Below are 25503 nucleotides of genomic sequence, written 5' to 3'. Positions count from 1 at the left end.
GGAACCCTTCTTCTGCTGCTTCTTGGGCACCAGCAGGGGAAACAGTGCTGGGAGGATCCCAGTGCCGGTGGGGTACTCCACACTCATGCTGAGGTGCTGGGAGCAGAGTCCAGTTGGGAGGGCTCCGATGCCAGGCGCAACGGCCTCCATCAGGAGGGCTTTCAGGCAGATGTCCCTCTCCTTCTGGGTTCTGGGACAAAAGTTTTTGCAAATGCTGCACTTGTCCTTTACATGGGATTCCCCCAAGCACTTCAAACAGCTGCTGTGGGGGTCATTGATAGGCGTTGGCCTGTTGCATGACAAACACGGCTTGAAGCCCAGGGTGATGTCTCAGCCGTGACTCTAGCTACTAAGCCAACAACTAAACTTACTTAAATTGACTGAGTACCTAAGAACTATATACAGAGGGAATAACAACCAGCTCTTAATGCTCTTGCAATGCAAAACAAGGTGCTCCAACCAACTGTCATGGGCAGTAAGAAGGACCTGAGAGGGCTTAGGGCAGGCGGCACCTAATATACTGATGCATGAGTGCGGAACTCAAGAGGGCGCCACAGTCGAGCCTACAGATACCGCTAAAGCAAAAATCTCCAACAACTGTGCATGTGGGAGCGCGCACACCTAGAATGGAATCAACATGAGCAAGCACTCAAAGAATTTTATATTACTTCATACTCTACTATATTTAAACTTAAATTTAAGTCCCTAAGGCCCCATTTCAGAAAAGTAGTGAAGCACATGTTCAAGTCTACCCCTATTTAACAAATCACTTAAACATGTACTTAACTTTAAGCATGTGCTTAAGCCCCTTTAAAGTCAATGGAACTTAGGGGCTTTGCTGAAAGAAAGGTGCTGAAAGAATAATCATGAAAAAAAAAAAAAGGTATCTGCACTACTGCTAAAAGAAACCCCACCAGGCCAAACACTAGCTTTGGTAATGCACAAACAACTATCATTAAAATCAATTGAAATTATGAATTCATAGCACACTACTGAATTTAAACCGGTGGATATAAAAATTGGTACCACTTCACAGGTACTAACAATTTTTGAAATAAAATACTACTACTACTACTAATTTTCTAGAGCTGCACATTTTCAAATGATATCAAAACATTAACCATTTAAACTTCACTTTTGATTAGCAAAACAGCTTTGAGCTTAGTTTAATGTACAAAAGCACATTTCAAACATTTAAAAAAATCTAACATTCATTCTTTTATCTTTATTAATACTTTTGTGTTTGTACTACTTAATTTTTATCTGTCCCTTGCTTAATAAGAGCTTTTTGTAAAGTTTGTTGCATTAATGATAAATACAAAAGATTTTATGAATGCATAAAGCATAATAAACCATTAAACAGAAATTAAGCACTGATATAAATGATATGAAAGATCTTGATTAAATTTGTTCTGAAAATTCAAAATTTCCCTCCCAAAACAACTTAACTGAATCAGTAAAATAATTTAAATGCACTATGAAGCTGATTTTCAGGAGTGCTAAGTTGAAGTTAATGGACCCTGCGAGGTTCTCACCACCATAAGGCCAAATGTGATATATTTTTAATTCAAGTGTAACATTTCTTTAGCTTATATATCTAAAAATGAAATCTGGGGATATAGCAGATCCAGAACTTGACAAGATAAGAGCCATTATGGTGAGGTCTGCACATGGGGATCTCATTTCCATGAAGCAAGACTAAATTGTACAATAGGCTAGACTTTGGACACTTCCAAATAATTCAACAAAAACCCCCCCAAGTTGCTTTTTCTTTTACTGTAAGACTGATGTTCCATCAGGAAATTGCTCAAGAGAATTCCTTTCACAATCTAACTTTATAATAGTATACATTTCTATATAAACACACACAAATTACTTAAGTTTAGCTTGAGACATCAAAGAACTAACTCCCTGGAGCTGTGAGCAAAAATATTTCTCAGGATGTGCTACTGCAAAAGGTATAAAACACTTGCTAGTGAAAAATCAGCTCCAGCAACACCAAAGGGGTTAACATACAAGTACCATATTTATAATGCTTAAAATGTTTAATAATGCTAATGGAAACAATGTTACTAAATATGAAGTTAACTGGAGATCAAATTAACCATTTCAATCTTAATTAATTTTATAAGACATTTGAAGAATTGCTATCTAAAAAAATCTGGCATTTTTCAGATTTAACAGAATTACAGGGTAATACTGTATTTTGTCTGAGCCTTCATCTCCTAAACTTTACTAAATTATAGAGGAAAGAATGAAATGCTGAGAGATATAGTATCTGTACCCAATATATACTAAACAGTTAGGTATACACAACCTTCTGAGAACTGTATGCCTTATGTCTCCCAGTATAAATGTAAACTACTTTAATGGTAATCTATTTTATTATTAAGCACTATTATTCAGTTTAGTGATTTACCTGAACATGTACTGAATAGTAATAGATCTTTTATTAAATAGTTAATTGGAATTAACTCCTTAGTGAGGGATTTTCTTCCTGGTAAATATTATAATGTGAAATCTATTAGCATTTACTTTTGGGAAGAACAGTTAATATCAACATATGGTCAACTTAATGTCGTATTAAAGAAAAAGTTATGTTTAGTGAGGAAAGAAAGTTAATTTCAAGGTAAAGGTGTATGACACTACCATTTACATTAGCAAACAATATGTACAAACTTTTCAGAAGTACTGAGAAATTACATCTATTGACTTCAGTTGGAGCTGGGAGACCTCAGCCCCTCTAAAAATCAAGCATTCTACACATCTGTGGGAAAATATTTATGACAGCATAACAGCAGGTCAAACAGTTTTGTACAAAGCTTTTACGATACTCAGTAAACTGAATTTCCTCAAAAGTTCCAATAAATAGCATTTAAAAACCTCTGCTCTTTGAGACTGCAAACATTTCACTGTCAGATAGTTATTAGCTTAAGAACTTGAAAGTAATCTGAAAGAGAATAAACCTGGAAATCCTGGGCACCCCAACATCTCAGTCATTGGCACCCTGACAGCAGGATTGTCTGGCTATGTAGACTCCCTCCTCAGGCCCTACGCTACCAGCACTCCCAGCTATCTTCGAGACACCACTGAATTCCTGACGAAACTACAATCCATCGGTGATCTTCCTGAAAACACCATCCTGGCCACTATGGATGTAGAAGCCCTCTACACCAACATTCCACACAAAGATGGACTACAAGCCGTCAAGAACACTATCCCCGATAATGTCACGGCTAACCTGGTGGCTGAACTTTGTGACTTTGTCCTCACCCATAACTATTTCACATTTGGAGACAATGTATACCCTTCAAATCAGCGGCACTGCTATGGGTACCCGCATGGCCCCACAGTATGCCAACGTTTTTATGGCTGACTTAGAACAACGCTTCCTCAGGTCTCGTCCCCTAATACCCCTACTCTACTTGCGTTATATTGATGACATCTTCATCATCTGGACCCATGGAAAAGAAGCCCTTGAGGAATTCCACCATGATTTCAACAATTTCCATCCCACCATCAACCTTAGCCTGGACCAGTCCACACAAGAGATCCACTTCCGGGACACTACGGTGCTAATAAGCGATGGTCACATAAACATCACCCTATACCAGAAACCTACTGACCGCTATTCCTACCTACATGCCTCCAGCTTTCACCCAGACCACACCACACGGTCCATTGTCTACAGCCAAGTTCTACGATACAACCACATTTGCTCCAACCCCTCAGACAGAGACAAACACCTACAAGATCTCTATCAAGCATTCTTACAACTACAATACGCACCTGCGGAAGTGAAGAAACAGATTGATAGAGCCAGAAGAGTACCCAGAAGTCACCTACTACAGGACAGGCCCAACAAAGAAAATAACAGAACGACACTAGCCGTCACTTTCAGCCCCCAACTAAAACCCCTCCAACGCATTATCAAGGATCTACAACCTATCCTGAAGGATGACCCAACACTCTCACAAATCTTGGGAGATAGGCCAGTCCTTGCCTACAGACAGCCCCCCAACCTGAAGCAAATACTCACCAGCAACCACATACCACACAACAGAACCACTAACCCAGGAACCTATCCTTGCAACAAAGCCTGTTGCCAACTGTGTCCACATATCTATTCAGGATACACCATCACAGGGCCTAATAACATCAGCCCCATGATCAGAGGCTTGTTCACCTGCACATCTACCAATGTGATATATGCCATCATGTGCAAGCAATGCCCCTCTGCCATGTACATTGGTCAAACTGGACAGTCTCTACGTAAAAGAATAAATGGACACAAATCACATGTCAAGAATTATAACATTCATAAACCAGTCGGAGAACACTTCAATCTCTCTGGTCACGCGATTACAGACATGAAAGTTGCGATATTACAACAGAAAAACTTCAAAACCAGACTCCAGCGAGAGACTGCTGAATTGGAATTCATTTGCAAATTGGATACAATTAACTTAGGCTTGAATAGAGACTGGGAGTGGCTAAGTCATTATGCAAGGTAACCTATTTCCCCTGGTTTTTTCCTACCCCCCGCCCCCCCCCGTTCCTCAGACGTTCTTGTTAAACCCTGGATTTGTGCTGGAAATGGCCCACCTTGATTATCATACACATTGTAAGGAGAGTGATCACGTTACATAAGCTATTACCAGCAGGAGAGTGGGGTGGGGGAGAAAACCTTTTGCAGTGATAAACACCCATTTTTTCATGGTCTGTGTGTATAAAAACATCCTCACTGCATTTTCCACTTTTATGCATCCGATGAAGTGCGCTGTAGCTCACAAAAGCTTATGCTCAAATAAACTGATTAGTCTCTAAGGTGCCACAAGTACTCCTTTTCTTTTTATGGTAGTATTTAAGTAATAAGGCACTTAAGACAGGTTGATTGTTATCATGGTATGTTGGCATAGACGACTACACAGAAATTCAAATTTTGAAACACTTTGTTGGATTCTATTTTTTTATACCATTAGATCTGGCCCACTCTAATTAACTATTTGGTTGATTACATCCTGCATTAGTCAAACTCAGGTCAGAAACACTAATCTAGAGCCTAGAGAGACAAGGTGGGTGAGGTAATGTCTTTTATTGGACCAACTTCTGTTGGTGAGAGAGAAACTTTTGAGCTTGTCTAGAGCCTAAGCAGCTGAGAGTCTTAACATAGTCAACCATCTTCATCCTGTAGTAACATCAATATCTGAAATTCAATTCTGGATTTCTTCAAATCACTACCATATGGCTAGCTATTGTTTACACCCTGTCTTTTAGGTGGAAAGTGGGTGATTTTCTACATTCATACAGGTTTAGATCCCACAAGCTGTTGTGTTTTTACCATCCTGCTCTGAAAATCATCCTTCCTGTTTAGGTCTGGAAGGACTCACTTTGACATTCCTCATCACTGCCCTTTAACTATTTAGTGAAAACCACACCCTCCTGTCACTGGCTGTGCATGCAGCTTACACCATGCTCCAGGCCTTATTGGGTTTGAGAGAAAAAGTCAGAATTGAGAATCAAACTCTGCTGTGCACCAGTGCAGGAACTGTATTAGCAGTGGCTCACTGGGATGGTACTGTAATTCTTTTTTTAAAAGATCAAATTCAATATTCCACGCCAACCCCACCTTCCCAAGCTCTATAAGGATCCTTCCATGATGCAAATCGTATGATAGAATAATGGTGTGTGAGCCTGGCCACAATAGTTCTTTCCAGAACAATGGATTTCCTGTGTATGAGAATTACCTATTCTGGCAGTTGCGTCAGTAACTCCATATTGCAAAGCAGCTTCTTGCTGCCTTACTGATAAGATGTTATTCATCAGGTGTAAAGAAAAGTTTTAAATTGTATATTCAAGCCTATTTACACCATCAGTGCAACATGAGACAGCCAGCAGCATTATCTTTTCAGGTGGATTTCTCAGCAAAGCTTTTTCTCTTTTCTCACTTTCATCCTTATTCTGCTGACATCTTCTTTTTGCTTTCCACTTCCCCTTGTTTTTCCTCAGACACTAGTAACCTAATCTACATGATCATTCCTTGTTTCCTTCATCTGGATTCTAGATGGTTTTGCTGTTGCCACTGCACTTTCTTCCGTTTGCTCCTTAATTTTCCAATTGCCCAAAACAAAACAACAGAAAACTTTGGTTAACATTCCTTCTTTCCTGATAGAGGAACACCATCCAAAAGCTTCCAGTTGCTATTTGAATAGAAACAGATGAAAAAAATTCAACTCCATATGTATTCCCTTAAAAGTAGTAAAATGCTGTTATAAATGGAAGTAAAGTCAAACAGACACCTTCTATGTAATATACAACAGAACTCTTTTAACATAGCAAAACTTTTGCCATAGTGTGAAAAAATTAACATATGATAGGTACAAATGTGTGTAAAGATAATTTAAAAGTTCCTCATACAATAAATTTTCAAAACTACTAATAGGGAACCATATTAAGAGTTCTATCATTCCAGGGTGCCTTGGTACACATCATTCCCGAAGATCTTTTGCACTGCAGAAAGAGTTGACTTTGCTGGCTTCACACTAAATCGCCAAAACATTCAAAATATGTGGCTGTGCAGCAGCTTATAGGAGTGGTTGGTCATATGCACAAGAGAACGAGAAATACAATTATGAACATCAGAGTTCCTCTCTATTTTCAACCAGAAATGGGACTACGTATGTCTTTTTTCTATTTAAGTCATCTCTTCTGTCTTTCACATTCCTCTACTCTCCAGTATTCAATCTCAGTCCCTATCCTGGTGACTGCCATTCACACTATCTTTCCAACTGGGGAGGCTAAATACATAATATCCTTCTGAAAGATGGAGGGCCTTCTGATCCAAAGCTCCTTTAGTCAGTCACAGTGCTTGTTGATGAACAGCGGGACAGACTCTCTCTTACCAGGGATATGAGCTGCCTTTACAACATTCTGGGAGCAGCAACATTTTGAACTACAAAGAAACAGTTTAGAAGGTATTCAGCAACATATGCAATTTTCATTAATTTTGTTTCGGCTTCTGCATACATTAAATTTCAAGTCAATTAATATAATATTGTGCAATAAAGTAAAAAAAAAAAAAAAAACCCTAAGAAAAACAAAATGGAAGTACTAAGGCCTGCATAAAAACAAATATACTTTTGGTAGATAAGAAATTAACTTTTGATATTGTTCAGCTAATTGATGCAGTACTCTTAAGGAATGCAACTGATGATCTATAGATCTTCTCTGTTGTTTATAAAGGGTACAAAGAGCAACTTTTTAAAAATTTACTGAAACAATCTTACAAAAAGGGACACAATTACTGCTGTGAAGTTAAGTAAATAGTTGACATAAATGCATTTTGAAAAATTTGTTCTTTAGTACTATATCGTTCATAAAGGTATTGAGTGGCACCACAGCAGAATTCTGACGGAGAGTACCATACTCTCCTCTCCCTCATTTCACACTTATTTTTTCCTTTTCTTTTGAAGTATGTGGTCAACAGTATTTGAAAAATTAGGCCTACATTTTCAAAAGGGGCTAGTGATTTTGGGATCTAACTTTGTAGCTGAAGAAGTTCTTATTTATGGAATTACAGTTGTTAAAACAAGTTCATTTATTTGAAGCATATACTTGAAGATCAGCGTGCATCTCTTCAAAACGTATGTGGGGAGTAGAGAACAATGAACAAGCCATCTGAAGAATGAGAAGCTTTGGCTGAAACCACGCTAGCCAAACCATCCCAGACAATTTATAACAGTTTCATAACACGCCTATTACAGTTTGAGGGGAAAAATCCATGTACAATCTGGTTGGAGAAATCCTACTAGAAGTAGGATCAACTGTGCTTAAATATGATAGTTTCTATCATGGTTTCAACTGAAGTAAATTAGATGGGGGCATGAAAATAGATAATAGTTTTTGGATTAATTTCTTTATGTCAGAAATTAAAAATTCTATACCTAGATTTTGATTTGTTAATTTAAAGGTACTAGCAGTATTATTTCCTGAATGAATGTTTAGTAACATATTTTTTATTATATAATGAGTGTGGGTGTGAGAGAGTGTGGAGGCCTAACAGATGGGTCAATACTCTGATTACTGTGGCCTCAATTAGTTTCCCTGGCGATGGTTGATTGAGGGAATAAGGAGGAATTAGCTAATCAGACAGGGGGGTTGGTGGGTGAGTTCAGGAACTAACTAGCCCATCAGCACAATAGCTTGATAAAAGAAGTGAAGGATCAGAGGACGGAGGACAAGGCTAGCTGAGCCCAGACTGAAGGAGTTCCCAAGGAAGGGAGATCCCTGTTCCTCCCAGGGCCCTGATGAACAGGGGCTGAAGGCAACAGGGTCATATGTATTAGAATTGCTGTACTGCGTGTACAAGTGCTGGTGGAGAGGACTTGAATAAATTATACAGAGTGGAGACTAAAAGAAGGGAGTCTGAGTGGCTTCTGCGGTGGCTCAGGAAAGGGAGGGGCATACAGTATGAAATACTTTTGTATTTATGAGGACTGCAGAAAAACAAAGTTTTGCAAACAGTAGAAAATAAGGATTAAAATAGTTTCCTCAATAAAACAGAATACACTGTTAAGTCATCGGTAACGATAAGAATTCCCTGCCAACACCTTGCGCTAGGGGACATTAAACTCCAGCACAAAGGAGCAAACTAAAACCACTATCACTAGAAAAGGATCTTTCATGTTCTGCTGTGCAGGCCAAATTTTTTTAATAGTTTTTCTGCTTCATACTAGAAGTATCAGTTGGGCAAGTCAGAGATAGGGTGAAACTGCTTTAACTTATTTCAAATTCCTTATTTTGGTTAGATCAGCTTTACATTTTGCGATTTCTGCCATTTCTAGATACCCACTCATGCCTTGCACATCAAGTCAGTAACCTTAGGCACAGCCAGAAGTTCAGAAGGCTATAAATCATAAGCTAAACAATAGTGCATTAAAGCAAAATACTTTTTGTATAATAAAAGTCTTATGTGAACAAGTGAGTTAGCAGGACATAATTCAGGCCAGAATACAGCCTAATATGTTTCCTTATGGGATTTGTATAAGTTTCTCATTGTGCAAGTACAACAACATTTTTAGTGAAATAAATAGTTTCATAAGCTATCCTCATGAACCAGGAATCAAAAGCCCATTAGTACTGCAATTCATACCATTAAAATAAGAACAGAACCCAAAAATAAATATTAGACCAAGATAATTCTTTGACTATATATACATATATATACATATATATGCGTGTGTATATATACCTTCCCCTCCTCAGTGTTTTGCTGACATGAATTGTGAACGTCTTCTTCTCTTACTAATTTTCCAGGCCATGAAGTCAGTCCTTTTATTTGGCCCCAGACCAAGTCGCCAACATTAAACGTCCTCGGCCTGTAATGTATCAACTCATTTGAAGAAGGGGACTCTGGATTCCTTAGGTCATCTTCACTGCTGATGCTTTTAGCATCTGAAGGGCTAGGCACGCACCCATTAATGCTTTTGGCATTAAAGTCTCCATTATAATGGATATAGTCTTTAACTAGAGAACTTTCCAAACTATTGGAGGAACTTGGAGATTGCTCCTCCATGACTAGGTCTTGTTTAGAAGTGTTCAGCAACTCTCCAAACCCTCTACTTTGTTGAAGCCTATTTCCATTTATGTGTGCACATGTTTCCACAGTGTTCTCCAGTCTCTCTTTCAAACTCATCATAGTTCTTTTGTAATTGTTATACCTGAAATTCTCCTCCAACAATTTATCACTTTGACAGTTTCTCTGTGGTAACAGTATCTGATGCTGCTCACCATGTAACAATGGCAGTGTGGAGACGTTATTGGGCCTTTCATGGCAAGGACTGCTGTGGACATGGGTTGAATGGTCTAAAAACTCCTCACACTTCCACCTATGTATCTCTCCTCCAGGGTTTTGCTCCTCTTCCCACTGTTTTCTGGATGTATTGCAACCTGCTGATTTGTAATATTCAAATCCATCCCCTTCACTTGAATTTTTACTATGTTCTGAATTCTTCAGGATTCGTGTCCCTCTAGTGTTTCTTATCCTACCGTCATGATCAGAAACACCAATGTTTCTTCCATGGATTACTGCACTGACAGCACTAGAAAGATTTAATGGGTCACCAATTGAGGCTGTGAAGGCACTCATGGCACTCAGAGCTGGAATGGGACTCATTTGTGTTGTACTGCTAACTGCAGTGGTGATTACGACTTGCATTCCTTTGCTTGCAGCATCTACGACTGCTTTGTAGATAGCATCGACTGAAGAATCACCCTGAGCAGCTACACTGAGGCTATCCTTTGCCTGTTGTCCTAGAGTTGGTTCAGTCCTTTGCGGCAAATCACAAGACGTATCTTGAAAAGGAGGAAGGGTAGTGTTGGAACTCTCAGGAACTGAAGTTATCCCCATCTGAGTGATCATTCTTTTGTTTAAAAGAGCAGCATCTTCCTGCATTCTCACCTTAAAAATAGGAAGGAAAAATTATAGAAATTTATGCTTTCATTGGATGCTATATTTCAGAAGACACATTCATTTAATTCAGTAACTGTGATGGTTACACATCAGTGACACATTTTGTCATGGTTGTACATAAGCAGAGGTCTACTTAAATTGTGGAGAAATCACACGTTTTTCACTGATTGGCATAAAAAGCAAATTTCGCAGATGTGTTCATACAGTATATTCCAATCCACCTTCCCTACAGCTGCTGCTGGCAGTGGCACTGCCTTCAGAGCTGGGTGCCTGGCCAGCTGCCTCTGCTCTCCTGCCATCCAGCTCTGAAGGCAACACAGAAGTAAGGGTGGCAATATCGCGACTGCCCCCACAAAAGCCAGATTTCACAGTCTGTGACGTATTTTTCATGGCTGTGAATTTGGTAGGGCCCTATACATAAGTAACAAAGATTGTCACTAAATGAAGAGAATCAGAAAATGAAAAGGCAACTCAAAACATAAAATAATATGCATATGAACACATAAACTAGCTTTCACACTTTGTTCAAAAAGACAAAGCTTTGTAACAACAGGTGGTATTTGAGATGATAAAACTTTCAAATCTCTCCTGTTGTAGCCGCATTTCCACCCACCTTTCTGAGTCCCTCTCCTTTTCTGAATGAAGTCCAAGATCCTCATGCTTACATTCTAAGTCCTAAAGAACTTAATCCATGTTTATATCACTGTACCCAAATCTATTTCCTTCTATTCTTCCCTCAGTCTCTACTTTCCTCCCCAGTTTCACTCCTAAGTGCTCTTTTTGTCTCTACCCACTCTCTGCTTTGTATTTTCTTTGATGCAACCCACAGGCTTGAAATTGCCTCCTATTTGTCATGTGCAAGTGACCTACCTTTCTCTTCTTATACACTTCTTTTGGGAAGTCTTACCACTTTTAATCCTCATCAACCAGGTCTCCGACCCTTTGCATTGTAGCTATTTCATGCATTGTCTATTATAAACTAAATTACATTCTGAGGAACCTTGTATATTATGTTTGTATTTGTCATGTACATGTCATGAGAGTGAAGTAAAGATAATAAGCAATATTAATACTTGTGAAAGTCTGAATAGAAAAGATGCTTTAACTAGTGAAGCCAAATATTTGTAACTACTGCTTTAAATACTTACCATTACTAAACACTTACATAATTCAGGAAACACAGAGAAAATATGAAGATACAGCTAAGGTAACTCACATAGTTAATAAACTGTGAAGGGGTTAATAGGCAGTTAGATTACTGTGATTTTGCGAACACAGGGAAATTTCTAGTTGTCTAGACTGACAAAATGATATGTTGTCTTTTTCCTTCTTAAAGAATAAAAGCTTTTCTGGCACTATCACCTGCATTTCTGCAGCCTTCATGTTCTCAGTTCTGCAGCACTATAATAATGTTAAGTACATACTGTAACTCTATTTTTGTTCTGTATCTCAGTTGATACTTTCACTGTCATTCTATTACTTTAATATTTGAATTTACATTATCAACAGAATTGTCTGTTTTGGATGGAAATGTGAAAGGGAGATACCATTTTTTCAAAATTTTTATTATATGCCTGTCCTTAATTACTATGGACCTGATCCAACATCCCCTAAATCAACGACAGTCCTTCCATTTACTTTAATGAGCATTATTAGAAAAAGTCAGTTACTCACAATCACCTCCTATTTCCTATTAACTGACAACTATGTTAACTTTTTACCATTCAGTCTCTACAATTTATTCTCAACCAGTAGTTTATGATCACACTTCAAAAGTGAATTAACAACTCCAGAAAGTTCATAACAGCTGTCAATAGATGCACATCATAAGGAGTTCCAGTAAAATAAAAATGACACTAAACTTAAAAGTAAAAGATATATAATTTCAGTAACATGTTTCTGATTTGCAAATACAAAATCCATACTAAAAAAGGGCAACCAACTGCAATAAAACAGATTGTTTTAAACATTCAATGAAAAAGCAGAATATAGATACCAATTCTACTATTATAGTTTTTTAAATTCACTCAATATTGATGTCAGTTTGCTCTCTACCTGAAAATTCTGAAACAGACAAGCCATGGGGTTTGGGTTATTAGCTGGGCCAGGAATTGAGGGTTGCCCTTGAAACCCCTGGAGATTCTGGTACCCCTGGAGAAGCTGATGTTGCTGCTGATTTGAAGGAAACATCTGATTGTTGTTCAACAGTGACTGGAGATGAGCCAGTTGCTGGTTATTCAAAGTAGTGTTTATCGACGACATGTCACCTGCAATTCCAAACATATGGTAAAGTAAGTCAGCATAGTTTTCAAGAGTCCATGAGAGTTTCCTTGAACCATATTTTAACTGAATGGTAAACAAATACTGACACTCTCTGTACAACAAAACTTCTGTACCACAAACTCAAGGAACATGTCTCCTACTATTTATTCCTTCATTTCTTCAGCATTCTTTCTTTCAGGTTACATCTATATGTGGACTCTTTCTAAAGGATTCTGACATGATTGTCCTTCATTCTGCAATGGCACACAGCCAGGTACAGGAGAATGAGCATCAGTGGTATTCATTTTCTTGGAAATCCATTCTTAACTTCCAAAGAGCGACTGCTTCATACCATACCAACACCTTCCCCTCCCCCAACCTTTTGGTAACTATGACACCACTGTTTGACCTGACTACACAACGATCCAAGGCCTCTTGAACACAAAAATACACTGGCTAACTCTACTAGTCTTCTCTTTTCTAGATACAGGAGAAAAATCTCATAAGAAAAACGAGCTATATTAAAAAAAATCTGCATTTTGTATCAAAAGAAAAATCTCTTATGTAAATTAAAATGTGAAAGAACAATATCACAAACAATAGGAAAACAAACACTTTGAGGCCCCTGATCCTATGAAATTATCAAATAAAAGAAGCCTGAAATGGATTTTGCACTTGAGTTAACACAAACTAATGTTTTTCCTAAATTTTATGCTTGTGGAATCAGCTGATGAAAATCAACAGACATTTTATTTTAGAAAAAAAATTAATCCTAATTCAATAACAATCCTAATGCTAAATTAAATTATATTGTAAAAGTAGGGCTGAGTTCACAGTAACAATCTTGTAGCTTGACATAAGTAACAAAGCTGCAATGCTTTCCAGCTCTTTGACACAATATTTTGGTCATCCTACTGGTATAGTTATTTGCTTATTGAGTCCAAACAGCACAGAACACAAAATATATCACGTTCTGGGTAAATTCATCAAGGGACTAGAGATTTAGGAGAACAGTTTAGGCTTAAGATTTCATCAGTTATGTAAGGGCTTGTCAGGTGTGATACCCTCAGTTTCAAAACTACAACCAAGAAACGAAAAACAAAGAAATATGAGAACAGAAATGTACAATCAAGGCCTAGAAAGGGCAACCTATTTCACTGAACTTGTGCAAGGCTTTACTTGGAGTGCTTTATAGGACATGTGCTATGGTTTTGGCGTATTTTTGATTTAAATGGAAAAAATGCACTTGGCCATTTTTCATCAACTGCACAGCTACTCATACTAACCCTGTGATGCCACATATATTTGAAATAAAACACTGCATCCCAAAGATGCACCTGTGCTTTTATTACATGAAAAATAAGAGGAGTCCAATTTGCCTGACTGAATTAAAGTGTGTGTAGTAGGTTTGGTGGCATCAGAATGAGGGAATGGAAAATAAAATTATATCCAAAAACAGTATTAAATATTGCTGAATTTTTAAAAATTGCTATTTAAAATTTCTGACAGTAAAGGTTGTTTTTCTCTAGAAGTATTCAATGACCTGTGACATACAAAACCCTTTTTATAAATAGTGCAATGAAATGGAGTCTTTAATAATAGAAAATAGAATCAGAAACTCTCCCCCCAACCGTTTTTTTTTTTTTTTTTTAAATCTGTGAAAAAATTTAACTTACCAAGCAGACCTGTCCCCAGTAGAGGGTTAAGTAGCTGTGGCACCACAGAGTTATTGTTGAGTTTAGCTGGACCAGATGTATTCCCAGCATTATTAGATATGTTCAGCAATGTTTCTGCCATTGACACCACTGCTGTCCCACCAAGTGTTGAGACAGACAGTGCTGTCACTGCTGATGATGTAGTGGCTGTGGTAGTGGTTGCCTGGGAGGAGGTTGCTATGGATATCTCTGGATGATTAGCAGTGTTGCCCGATGCGGAGTTCAGGACACCTCCCAACAGCTGGGGATTTAAGGCCATTAATCCCGAGGCCCCAGTGACAGCTGGGAGGAGCAAGGGGTTAGAAGTAGTGTCAGTGCCTGTAAAGCTTGGTATAGGGTTCCCCAGGGGGTTGGTTAAAAGGGTCTCTGCTCTGTTGCTGTCTGACTGATTGCTTGGCAAATGGTCTGGTGGGGCTGTCATCTGTGTTACTGAGGGTAAAGGGTTATTTTGCTGTTGTAACAAATCTGAGATGGTCAAATTGAAAGATGGTAGGGGAACCATGGCAGCTGCTTGGGCTTGATTCTGAAGTAGGGCTGCTAGAAGCTGAAAATGAGCAGGTTGTAATACCTGCCCATCCATGTCACTGGAGAGAAAAGCTAGTGCAGCATTTACACTTGGGTTGAGTAAACCTAAAGGGTTGAGTATGACCTCAGACTTGCCTTCTCCTGCTGAAGGCTGTAGTATATTTAATAGATTCTGGTTTAAGAGATGTTGTTGATTCACTGGCAAAGAGATAGGTAGAGAATTGAGAAGGTTTGGATTCAAAGAATGCGGAAGATTGTTGTTTGAAGAGCAGTTCTGTGGAAAGTGAAGTGTGTGTTCGTGGCCAACAAAAGGGAAATCACTCCCAATGGGCAGCTGGCTCGGAAGTGGGTTTGCAGCTGCAGTAGTGACTATAACACCATCTTGAAGAACGGATGTTGTCTTTGTGATGGCTGGTTGGCTGGTTCCAGCTATGGCTATGGAAGATGATGGTCCTGAACCCCCTGTAACACAAAACAATACATATATTAATAATGTCTATCAAAGGACAAATATTATCATCACTGCAACGGTAACCAGACTCATCCAAATTTAGCTATATCCAACACTCAGAAGAAGAAAATTCAAACAGCATGATTTTAACATTTTTTTAATAAGAAAGAATTTGCAATGAATTATTTCTGATACTACACAGAAATGCCATTGCCACATCAGAACTGGAATCCTGCTTAAATGAAAAACTTACGCTTCTTTTCAAACTCCTTCAGCAGAGAATTGTATAAGAGGATTTCATTATTTTATTAAATATATTTTGGATTCGTCTAGGACTGAAAACCACCCATCTGTTACTATGTTCAGTCTTGAACCCACACCACATCCACTGCTAAAATGATCAGCAACGGCCTTAAAACCTAATGGTAAAGAGTGTGGTCCTAAGATTAGATCCATGAATTCTGGCTCATAGTTTCCTGATTCTATTCCCAACTCTGCCACTGTATTGCTTTTTCCATCTGTAAAATGATCAGAACATTTCCCATCTCACAGTATGTTTTGTGAATTATTGTTTGTAAAACATCATTTCTGTCATCTTTGGAGGAAAGCATAATTATTATTATTAGTGTGTAATTTAACTGGCAAGCTCCAGAAAACATTAAAGACAAATACAAGTTGCCAAGGAAAACAACAGAAGTTTTCTGGAAGAAAAAGGTAAAGTCATTTCGGTGGCCTGGATGGATCCTTTGCTTGGAGTGGCAGAGAAGTCCAAAGCTTCCCTGCTGAGTGGATTTACAATGAAGGCTATTTATTCAAGACTGGTTATTCTTTTTCTGTTTCTGCATATCTGTGTATCATCTTTAAACAATGTTGGACTCCACAAATAAATTATCTGTTTTCCCCTACCTGAAGGAGATTTCTTGTTTGAATTGACAGTAGCTGTATGCAAAAGATGTGTGTCAGAGGAGCACAAGAAATAAAACAGAATGTAACCACCTTCAAACCATACTTTTCAACCTTACATGGTGACCAAAGAGATGCCCTTTGTCTCGGAAAACATAAATAGTAAAAATGCAGATTAATTTTATAGCAATAAAAGCTATTTATTTTATCTTCTATTAAAAAGCTGCAGCAAATTCCATTGCGTAGCCCGCTGATCAGATAAAAATCAGAGAGCATCAATTATAATTTAGCAAAACTCCAGAAACAAATACTACTGGAAACTGGGAGTTCAACTACCTTCAGAGAATTGTTAAAGACAGAATCCAATTTTTTATCGGACAACCCACAATACCATCATTCAAGAAGTGTAAAGTATTGACAGCTAAACATTACGTATAGTTATATATATTACATGAGATGTCAACTGTTGAGCTCCTTGGGCCAAGGATCATGCCTTCTTTTCTGGGAAGCAACTACAATATTATTGCACAAATAAATAAATAAAATATTGCAGCTGAAGTTGACAGAAATCAAGTTAGTAATCATAAGAACAGGATTTCACAAGCTCCCTGGGCTAGCATGTTAGCGGACTGGTATAAATGCTTTTATGACTAGTAAATTTCTCCAGGTGGCAGTCTGGAACCCGTGACAAAACAGTAAAACAAAAGACAAACTGTCCCTCTCCACATGGTACAGTACACAGGAATTAATATGTGGTCTGGAAATATATATCCAGAGTGGTAGGCAACTTCCCCAAAAAAGCTAATTAAAAAGTGAAAATAAAACAAGTTCATAAGGAACCTTTCAAACACTGAGATGACAAGGGTGGTGAGTGGCAATTGAATGACATGTAAGAGAATGAGAATTACAAGTATGTCAAGTAAGTTTGTTTTCTGTCAAGATAATTCTCCTATTAGATACTCATTTCTGCAGACTGAAAGTCTCTAAAACAAAATGTCATAGAAAAAAAATCTCTCTCTCTCTTTTACACACACACAGATTGCATGGAACATGACCACATCAACATAATGGAATGGTACGTTAGAGGTTTTGGGTTTTTCTCTTTTTAATATGAGTTTGTGATGGTCACTTTGGCTCCAAAAAGCCCTGTCACCCAAGGCTGAAGCCTTTGGCCCTGGGCTGCGGGGCTCAGGCTTTGGCCCTGGACCTCAGGAAGTGTAACGTCAGCCCTGACAACCCCATTAAATGGGGTCCCGACCTACTTTGGGGTCCTGACCCACAGTTTGAGAACTGATGCCATAGCGGGATTCGTAGGGCTGGCTGTGGCGCCCTCTGGAGTGCCGCGCTCATGCGGCGGTATATCAGGTGCCACCAGCCCTGCGCCCTCTCAGTTCCTTCTTGCCGACTACTCCGACAGAGGGGCAGGGGGCGGGTAATGGAATGGACATGAGCAATACATCTTGAGGAACAACAGTTGCAAAAGGTGGGTAATCGTTTTTTCTTCGAGTGCTTGCTCATGTCGATTCCATTGTAGGTGACTCACAAGCAGAATACCTGGAGGTGGGCTCGGAGTTCACAGTCTTTCAGATTGGAGTACTGCTCTGCTGAAACCAGCATCATCTTAGCTTGCTGGGTCAGCGCATAGTGGAAAGCAAACGTGTGGACAGATGACCAGGTTGCGGCATGGCAAATTTCTTGGGTTGGCACCTGAGCAAGGAAGGCTGCCGATGACGCCTGCACCCTAGTCGAGTGAGCCATCATGATCGCTAGTGGGGGCACCTTCGCCAGCTCATAGCAGTAGTGGATGCAGGCCGTGATCCAGGCCCAGATTCTCTAGGTAGACACTGGGCAACCATTCGTCCTCTCCACGACAGCAACAAACAATTGTGTAGACTTACAGAACAGCTTTGTTCTATCCATGTAGAAGGCCAGTGCCTGTTTGATGTCCGGGTATGCAGCCTGCATTCCTCATCAGTCGTATGAGGCTTTGACAAGTATGGAGCTGGGAGACAACCTTGGGCAGAAATGCTGGGTGCAGACGCAGTTGGACCTTGTCCTCATAGAAGATTGTATAAAGCGGTTCCGACATGAGTGCCCTGATCTTGGTCACCCTATGGGCCAAAGTTATAGCAACCCAAAAGGAGACTTTCCAGGAGAGAAGCAGGAGGGAACAGGAAGAAAAGGGCTTGAAGGGGGGCCCCCATGAGCCTTGACAACACAAGATGCAGGTCCCAAGGAGGTACCAGGTCCTGGACATGCGGGTAAAGGCGCTCCAGACCTTTCAGGAACTGCACCGTCATGGGATGGGTGAAGTCCGTTCTGCCTTGAAATGGAGGGCAGAAGGCTGAAATGGCCGCCAGCTGTACCTTGACTGAAGATAGTGACAGCCCCTGGAGCTTAAAGTGCAGCAAATAGTCCAGGATGTCCTGCAGTGGGGCCTCTTCCTCATGAATGCGGCGATCCGAGGCCCAATACGAATACCGCTTCCACTTTGCCACGTAGGTAGCCCTGGTGGAGGGTTTCCTGCTGGGCACCAGTGGAACACCGCCATTCTTCCCCAGTTAGCCACCCAGTAGCCAGGCAGTCAACTGCAGCGCTGCCAGGTTTGGATGCAGTAGATCACTGTGGTTCTGGGACAGCAGATCCGGCCAAAGAGGCAGCTGCAGCGGGTTGGGTGCCGAAAGACTCAGCAGCATGCCAAACCAGTGTTGATGAGGCCACGCTGGGGCTTTGAGGATGACTGTCACTTTGTCTTGCTTTACCTTTAGCAGGACCTTGTGGATTAACGATATTGGTGGGAAGGCGTACATCAGTGCTCCCGACCGCAGCATCAGGAAGGCATCCAACAAGGAGCCCTTGTCTCTGCCCAGCAGAAAACAGAACACGTGGCACTTTCTGTTCTGCCTGGATGCAACAGGTTCACCCAAGGAGTTCCCCACCTGTGGAAAACTAGGCTGACTACCTCCAGATGGAGTGATGGGCAATTGACTGGTGCATTGTTCCTGAGTACATCCTCAAAATGAGCACTTCTGGCCCCTCTGGTGCTTCTCTGGGCCAGGCTGCGCAGGAGACTGGGGTGACCAAGGGTGGCAGTGGCTGAACCCGACGTCCTATTTCCTTACAGGCCCTTGTTGAGGCTGCCATTGTCAAGGTGGCGGCGGAGGCCAAAACGGCTGTCTCAACACCTGAGGAGTGCGCATCCCCAGAGAGTGGAGGTTGCCCACGTGTCTTTCAGGCCGTGCAGACGCACATCTGTTTGGTCAGAAAACAGGCAGACACCGCCAAATGGGAGGTCCCGAATAGCGGCCTGCATCTCCTGGGACAGGCCAGCGGTCTGGAGCCAGGAACGGGGCCGCATGACCACCGCCGAAGCGACCACCCATGCAGCTGAACCTGCCAGGTCCCAGGCCATTTGGAAGGAGCACTCCTTGGCCATCTCCTGGGACATGAAGTCCTTGAACTTGAGAAGAGTCCCACAACTTATTGCGAACCAAGAGAGCCTGGTGTTTACCACCTGAAACTGGAGCTGGCCATAGAATAAATTTTGCAACCAAACAAATCCAGCCTCTTGGCCTCCTTATTTTTACAAGTGGAACTGATGGGCCCCCATCTGTCCCTCTCGTTGGCCACCGAGATGACCAATGAACCCGGTGGCAGGTGGGTGTACAAGTACTCAAACCCATTTGCAGGGACAAATTACTTCTTTTCCACCCTCTTACAAGTGGGTGGGCTGGAGGATGGGGTTTGTCAGCTGGTTTTGGCAACGTTCAGGACGCCCTCATGTACTGGGAGCACGATATGGGCTGGGGTGGACCTTGAGAGCACACAAAACTATGTGTTCGACTTCTCCTCCATCTCCTCCGCCTTGAGACCCAGGTTGGAAGCCACTCTGCGGAGCAGCGCCTGATACTCCCTAAAATTGTCTGGCAGACTAGCTCTCAAGGGGCCCGCCATCACTTCACCTGGAGAGGAGGATGAAGATTGGATGACCGGGGGAGATCTGGCGGTGTCCTCAACCATTGGAGAGGGTGGCCTTGGGGTGAATACCAGCTCCTCATCAACAGTGGCTGCTGGAGCGTCCTGCATTGAACCCAGTGCTGTCGGTGCCATGGGTGCTGACTTTGGCATGTCTGACGTGGCGACCGAGGGCTGGCAGGAGTGGGGCAATGGCGTGATGGGAACACCCTATGCGTTCCAATAAGGCCTTTGGGTCGGCCACTGGCCCTGCTGCCAGGTCAGCACCAATGCCGCGGCCATGCCCTCCGGGCAAGGGGTTGAACGGCGCCTCTGAGCCGAAGAAGTCGTCATCTTCTGGTGAACAAGGTGAGGCTGTGGAGGCTTGGGTTTGGCAACTCACTGTCGCCGCCGGTGACCGATGCCGGGAACAGTACGACCGGTACCAGGAGTAGGGCGAGCGGCGCCATGTCAGGGAGTGACCTTGAGGTCTCAGCAATGGTGACCAACAATGTGACAAAGACGGGTGCTGGGGAGATTGTCAACGCCTGGGCAAGCTCTGGCCTGAAGATGGGGATCGGGATGGCTGTGACGATGATTCGTAGCAGCGAGCCAGAGACCTGGGCCAATGTGGAGACCAAGAATGTGGCGATCTAGGGCTCTGTCTTGGCTCCGGAGACCAGTGGCGCTCACTTGTTTTGTGTGAGGCCTTGCTGGAGGATTTGCCCTCAGGGGATCCACTGCCGCATGTGGTGCTGGCTGTGGCAGAGGTGCTCTTAGCTCTCCAGGTGCTGGGGGGTCAGAGCGTTGACTGCACTGTCAGCTTGGGCCCTTTATCACTCCCTGAAGTCGGTGGCGGGTCCTTTCAGGGGGAGGAACTCCCCAGGGCTGAGAGCCCTTTTGTGGGTCCAGAGTGGGCGTAAGGCCCGAGCAGTGTTCTTTGCCCAGTGCACCTTGGTTGGGCTTGCTCAGTGCCATCTTCTTCTTCAGCATAGGTGAAGGGGATGCGCTATGCATCGAAGTTGATGCGCTGGGTGCCGGTTCAGGCCATGATGACTCTGAAGCTGGGCATATGGCAGCCTGGATCAGGAGGGCCCTGAGGCATATGTCGTGCTCTCTTTGTGTCCAAGGATGAAAGTTCTGGCAGATGTAACACCGCTTCTTTACGTGGAATTCCCTGAGGCACTGTAGACAACTCTCATGTGAGTCACTAACAGGCATAGGCCTATTACACAAAGAGCAGGGCTTGAAAACTGGAGAACGGAGCATGTCCCCACTCCACCTGGGGCAAAGTCCCTGCCGGGACACTAACTAAACACATAACAGGTACTTAACGATCAGCTAAAAAATGATTAAACTATTTACAGCTGGAAGCACAAGGCTAAGATAAAAGAGAACGCTGACCGCTTGCAAAGCAAGGGACAGAGGTGCTCCAACTGACCACCACGGGTGGTAAGAAGGAACTGAGAGGGTGCAGGGCCAGCGGCACCTGATATACCGCAGCATAAGCACAGTGCTCCAGAGGGTGCCACAGCCGGCCCTACAAGACAAAAGTCTCTGACAACCGCAAACGTGGGCGCACACACACCTACAATGGAATCGACATGAGCAAGCACTCAAAGCACTCAAAGAAGGAATTCCCTATTTGAAAAGAAGGAAAAAGTTCTATTTTTTTTAAATGTCAAGTATTTAATACTGCTCAGAGAGTGTGACTATTAGAAGGAGTCCTGAAGGCCAGGCTCAGAAATACTACAAGAAAGACATTCACACATGGTTTTCTTTTAACAGCAGAATCTGTCAACATAACATAAGAACGGCCATACTGGGTCAGACCAAAAGGTCCATCTAGCCCAGTATCCTTGTCTTCTGACAGTGGCCTTTGCCAGGTCCCCCAGACGGAATGAACAGACCAGGTAATCATCAGGTGATCCATCCCATCCCCCATTCCCAGCTTCTGGTAAACAGAGGCTAGGGACACCATCCCTGCCCATCCTGGCTAATCACCACTGACAGACCTATCCTCCGTGAATTTATCTAGTTCTTTTTTGAACCCTGTTGTAGTCTTGGTCTTCGCAACATCTTCTGACAGAGTTTCATAGGTTGACTGTGCACTGTGTGAAGAAATACTTCCTTTTATTTGTTTTAAACTTGCTGCCTAATTATTTCATTTGGTGACCCCTAGTTCTTGTGTTATGAGGAGTAAACAACACTTCCTTATTTACTTTCTCCACACCAGTCAAGATTTTATAGACCGTTATCATATCCCCCCTTAGTCATCTCTTTTCCAAGCTGAAAAGTCCCAATCTTATTAATCTCTTCTCATACCGAAGCTGTTCCATACCCCAATCATTTTTGTTGCCCTTTTCTGCAACTTTTCCAATTCCAGTATATCTTGTTTGAGGTGGGATGACCCCATCTGCACGCAGTATTCAAAATGTGGGTGTACCATGGATTTATATAGAGGCAATATGATATTTTTTCGTCTTATTATCTTTCCCTTTCTTAATGGATTCCCAACATTATGTTACCTTTTTTGACTGCTGCTGCCCATGGAGTGGATGTTTTCAGAGAACTATCCACAATGACAGTTCTTGAGTGGTAATAGCTAATTTAGACCCCATCATTTTATATGTACAGTTGGGGTTATGTTTTTCAATGTGCATTACTGTGCATTTATCAACACTGAATTTCATCTGCCATTTTGTTGCCCAGTCATTCACTTTTGTGAGATCACTCTGCAGTAGGGTTGTCAAGCGATTAAAAAAATGAATCGTGAACTGCGAAACAATAATAGAATACCATTATTTAAATAGTTTTCGATGTTTTCTACGTTTTCAAATATATTAATTTCAGTTATAACACAGAATACAAAGTGTACAGTGTTCACTTTGTATTTAGTTTTTATTAGAAATATTTTCACTGTAAAAAACAAAGGAAATAGTATTTTCAATTCACATAAGTACTATAATGCAATCTCTTTATCATGAAAGCTGAACTTACAAATGTCAAATTATGTACAAAAAATAACTGCATTCAAAAATAAAACAATGTAAAACTTTAGAGCCTACAAGTCCACGTAGTCCTACTTCAGCCAATCGGTCAGACAAACAAGTTTGGTTACATTTGCAGGAGATAATGCTGCCCACTTCTTGTTTACAATGTCATCTGAAAGCAAGAACAGGTGTTCGCAGGGCACTGTTGTAGCTGATGTTGCAAGATATTTACATGCCAGGGGCGCTAAGGATTCATATGTCCCTCCATGCTTCAACCACCATTCCAGAAGACATGCGTCCATGCTGATGATGGGTTCTGCTTGATAACGATCCAAAGCAGAATGGACCGATGCATGTTCATTTTCATCATCTGAGTCAGATGCCACCAGCAGAAGGTTCATTTTCTTTTTTGGTGGTTCGGGTTCTGTAGTTTCTGCATCTGAGTGTTGCTCTTTTAAGACTTCTGAAAGCGTGCTCCATGCCTCGTCCCTCTTTGAAGTGCCATCTAAAATCTGATTTTTAAACCTTGAGTTGAGTGCTGTAGCTACTTTTAGAAATCTCACATTGATACCTTCTTTGCATTTTGTCAAATCTGCAGTGAAAACGTTGTTAAAATGAACATGTGCTGGGTCATCATCTGAGACTGCTATGAAATATATGGCAGAATGCAGGTAAAACAGAGGAGGGGACATACAATTCTCCCCCAAGGAGTTCAGTCACAAATTTAATTAACACATTATTTTTTTAATGAACATCAGCAGCATGGAAGCATGTCCTCCAGAATGGTGGCTGAAGCATGAAGGGGCATACGAATGTTTAGCTATCTGGCACGTAAATACCTTGCAATGCCTGCTACAAAAGTGCCATGCAAATGACTGTTCTCACTTTCAGGTGACATTGTAAATAAGAAGCAGGCAGCAGTATCTCCCATAAATGTAAACAAACTTGTTTTTTCTTGGTGATTGGCTATACAAGAAGTAGGACTGAGTGGACTTGTAGACTCTAAAGTTTTACATTGTTTTGTTTTTGAGTGCAGTTATGTAACAAAAAAAATCTAAATTTGTAAGTTACACTTTCATGATAGAGATTGCACTACAGTACTTGTATGAGGTGACTTGAAAAATAGTATTTCTTCTGTTCATCATTTTTACACTGCAAATATTCGTAATAAAAAAGAATATAAAGTAAGCAGTGTACACTTTGTATTCTGTGTTGTAACTGAAATCAATGTATTTGAAAATGTAGAAAAACATCCAAAAATATTTAATAAATTTCAATTTTTATTCTATTGTTTAACAGTGCAATTAATCACTATTATTTTTTTTTAAATGCAGTTAATTTTTTGACCGCATGAGTTAACTGTGATTATTTGACACCCCTACTTTGTAGCTCTTTGCAGTCTGCCTGGGACTTAACTATCTTGAGTAGTTTTGTATCATCTGCAAATTTTGCCACCTCCTTGTTTACCCCTTTTTCCAGATCATTTATGAATATGTTGAATAGGAGTGGGACCAGTACAGACCCCTGAGGGACAACACTATTTACCTCTCTCTCTATTCCGAAAGCTGACAATTTATTCCCATCTTGTGTTTCCTACCTTTTAACCAATTACCGATCCATGAGAGGACCTTTCCTCTTATTCCATGACAGCTTACTTTCCTTCAGAGCCTTGGATGAGGGACCTTGTCAAAGGCTTTCTGAAAATCTAAGTACACTTTATCCACTGGATCACCCTGGTTCACATGCTTGTTGACCCTCTCATCTCTATCATACCAGTGCCAAATGAAACAAAAAGCTGGGTGGACTCCTGTCCACTCCATATAAAAACAAAGGGACCTTTTAAAATCAAGCTTATGGAGAAGGAACTCACCTGGATGGGAATACAGTACAGGTATGTTAAAAATGTTGGCAAGATAATTAGATCATTGAAATAAAACTCTTGTTAGTGTGCTTCGAAGGATTATCAGTTGAACAGCTGTACCTACGCCCCAACTACTCTTTGTAAATTTGGTATAAGATGGATCAGTCTAGATCCCTGTGAGGAACTATTTTTTAAATCTCGCGCCCATCCTGCCTCCTGCATTGTTTCTTGCACTTTTATCTTGCTCCCACCTGCAGAAATCTTTGATCCCACAAGAGAGTCAGATTCCTCCATTTTACAAAAACAAACAAACGAAAAACAACCCCACCACACCACAGTCAGTTAAATTATTATATATATAAATACGG

At 41.1% G+C, this 25503-nt stretch overlaps 1 protein-coding gene across 5 annotated transcripts in view; it reads right to left on the bottom strand.

Annotated features, from left to right (window-relative positions):
* MBD5 (methyl-CpG binding domain protein 5) overlaps positions 1-25503 on the bottom strand; it is a 247306-nt gene that overhangs the window by 36327 nt on the left and 185476 nt on the right. For 4 of the 5 annotated variants that reach the window (XM_074967320.1, XM_074967318.1, XM_074967321.1 and 1 more), the window contains 3 exons: positions 14410-15435; positions 12527-12738; positions 9251-10459 (listed from right to left, as the gene is read on the bottom strand). In XM_074967320.1, the coding sequence (XP_074823421.1) occupies positions 9251-10459; positions 12527-12738; positions 14410-15435 (2447 nt within the window). The remainder of the gene's footprint in view (positions 1-9250; positions 10460-12526; positions 12739-14409; positions 15436-25503) is intronic. The other variant, XM_074967322.1, reaches the window with a different exon arrangement.

Source organism: Natator depressus, chromosome 11 (assembly GCF_965152275.1).
Source record: "Natator depressus isolate rNatDep1 chromosome 11, rNatDep2.hap1, whole genome shotgun sequence".
NCBI classification, from domain to species: Eukaryota; Metazoa; Chordata; order Testudines; family Cheloniidae; genus Natator; species Natator depressus.
Note: the sequence above shows the minus strand (reverse complement) of the source record. Positions and strands in the feature narration are given on the sequence as shown.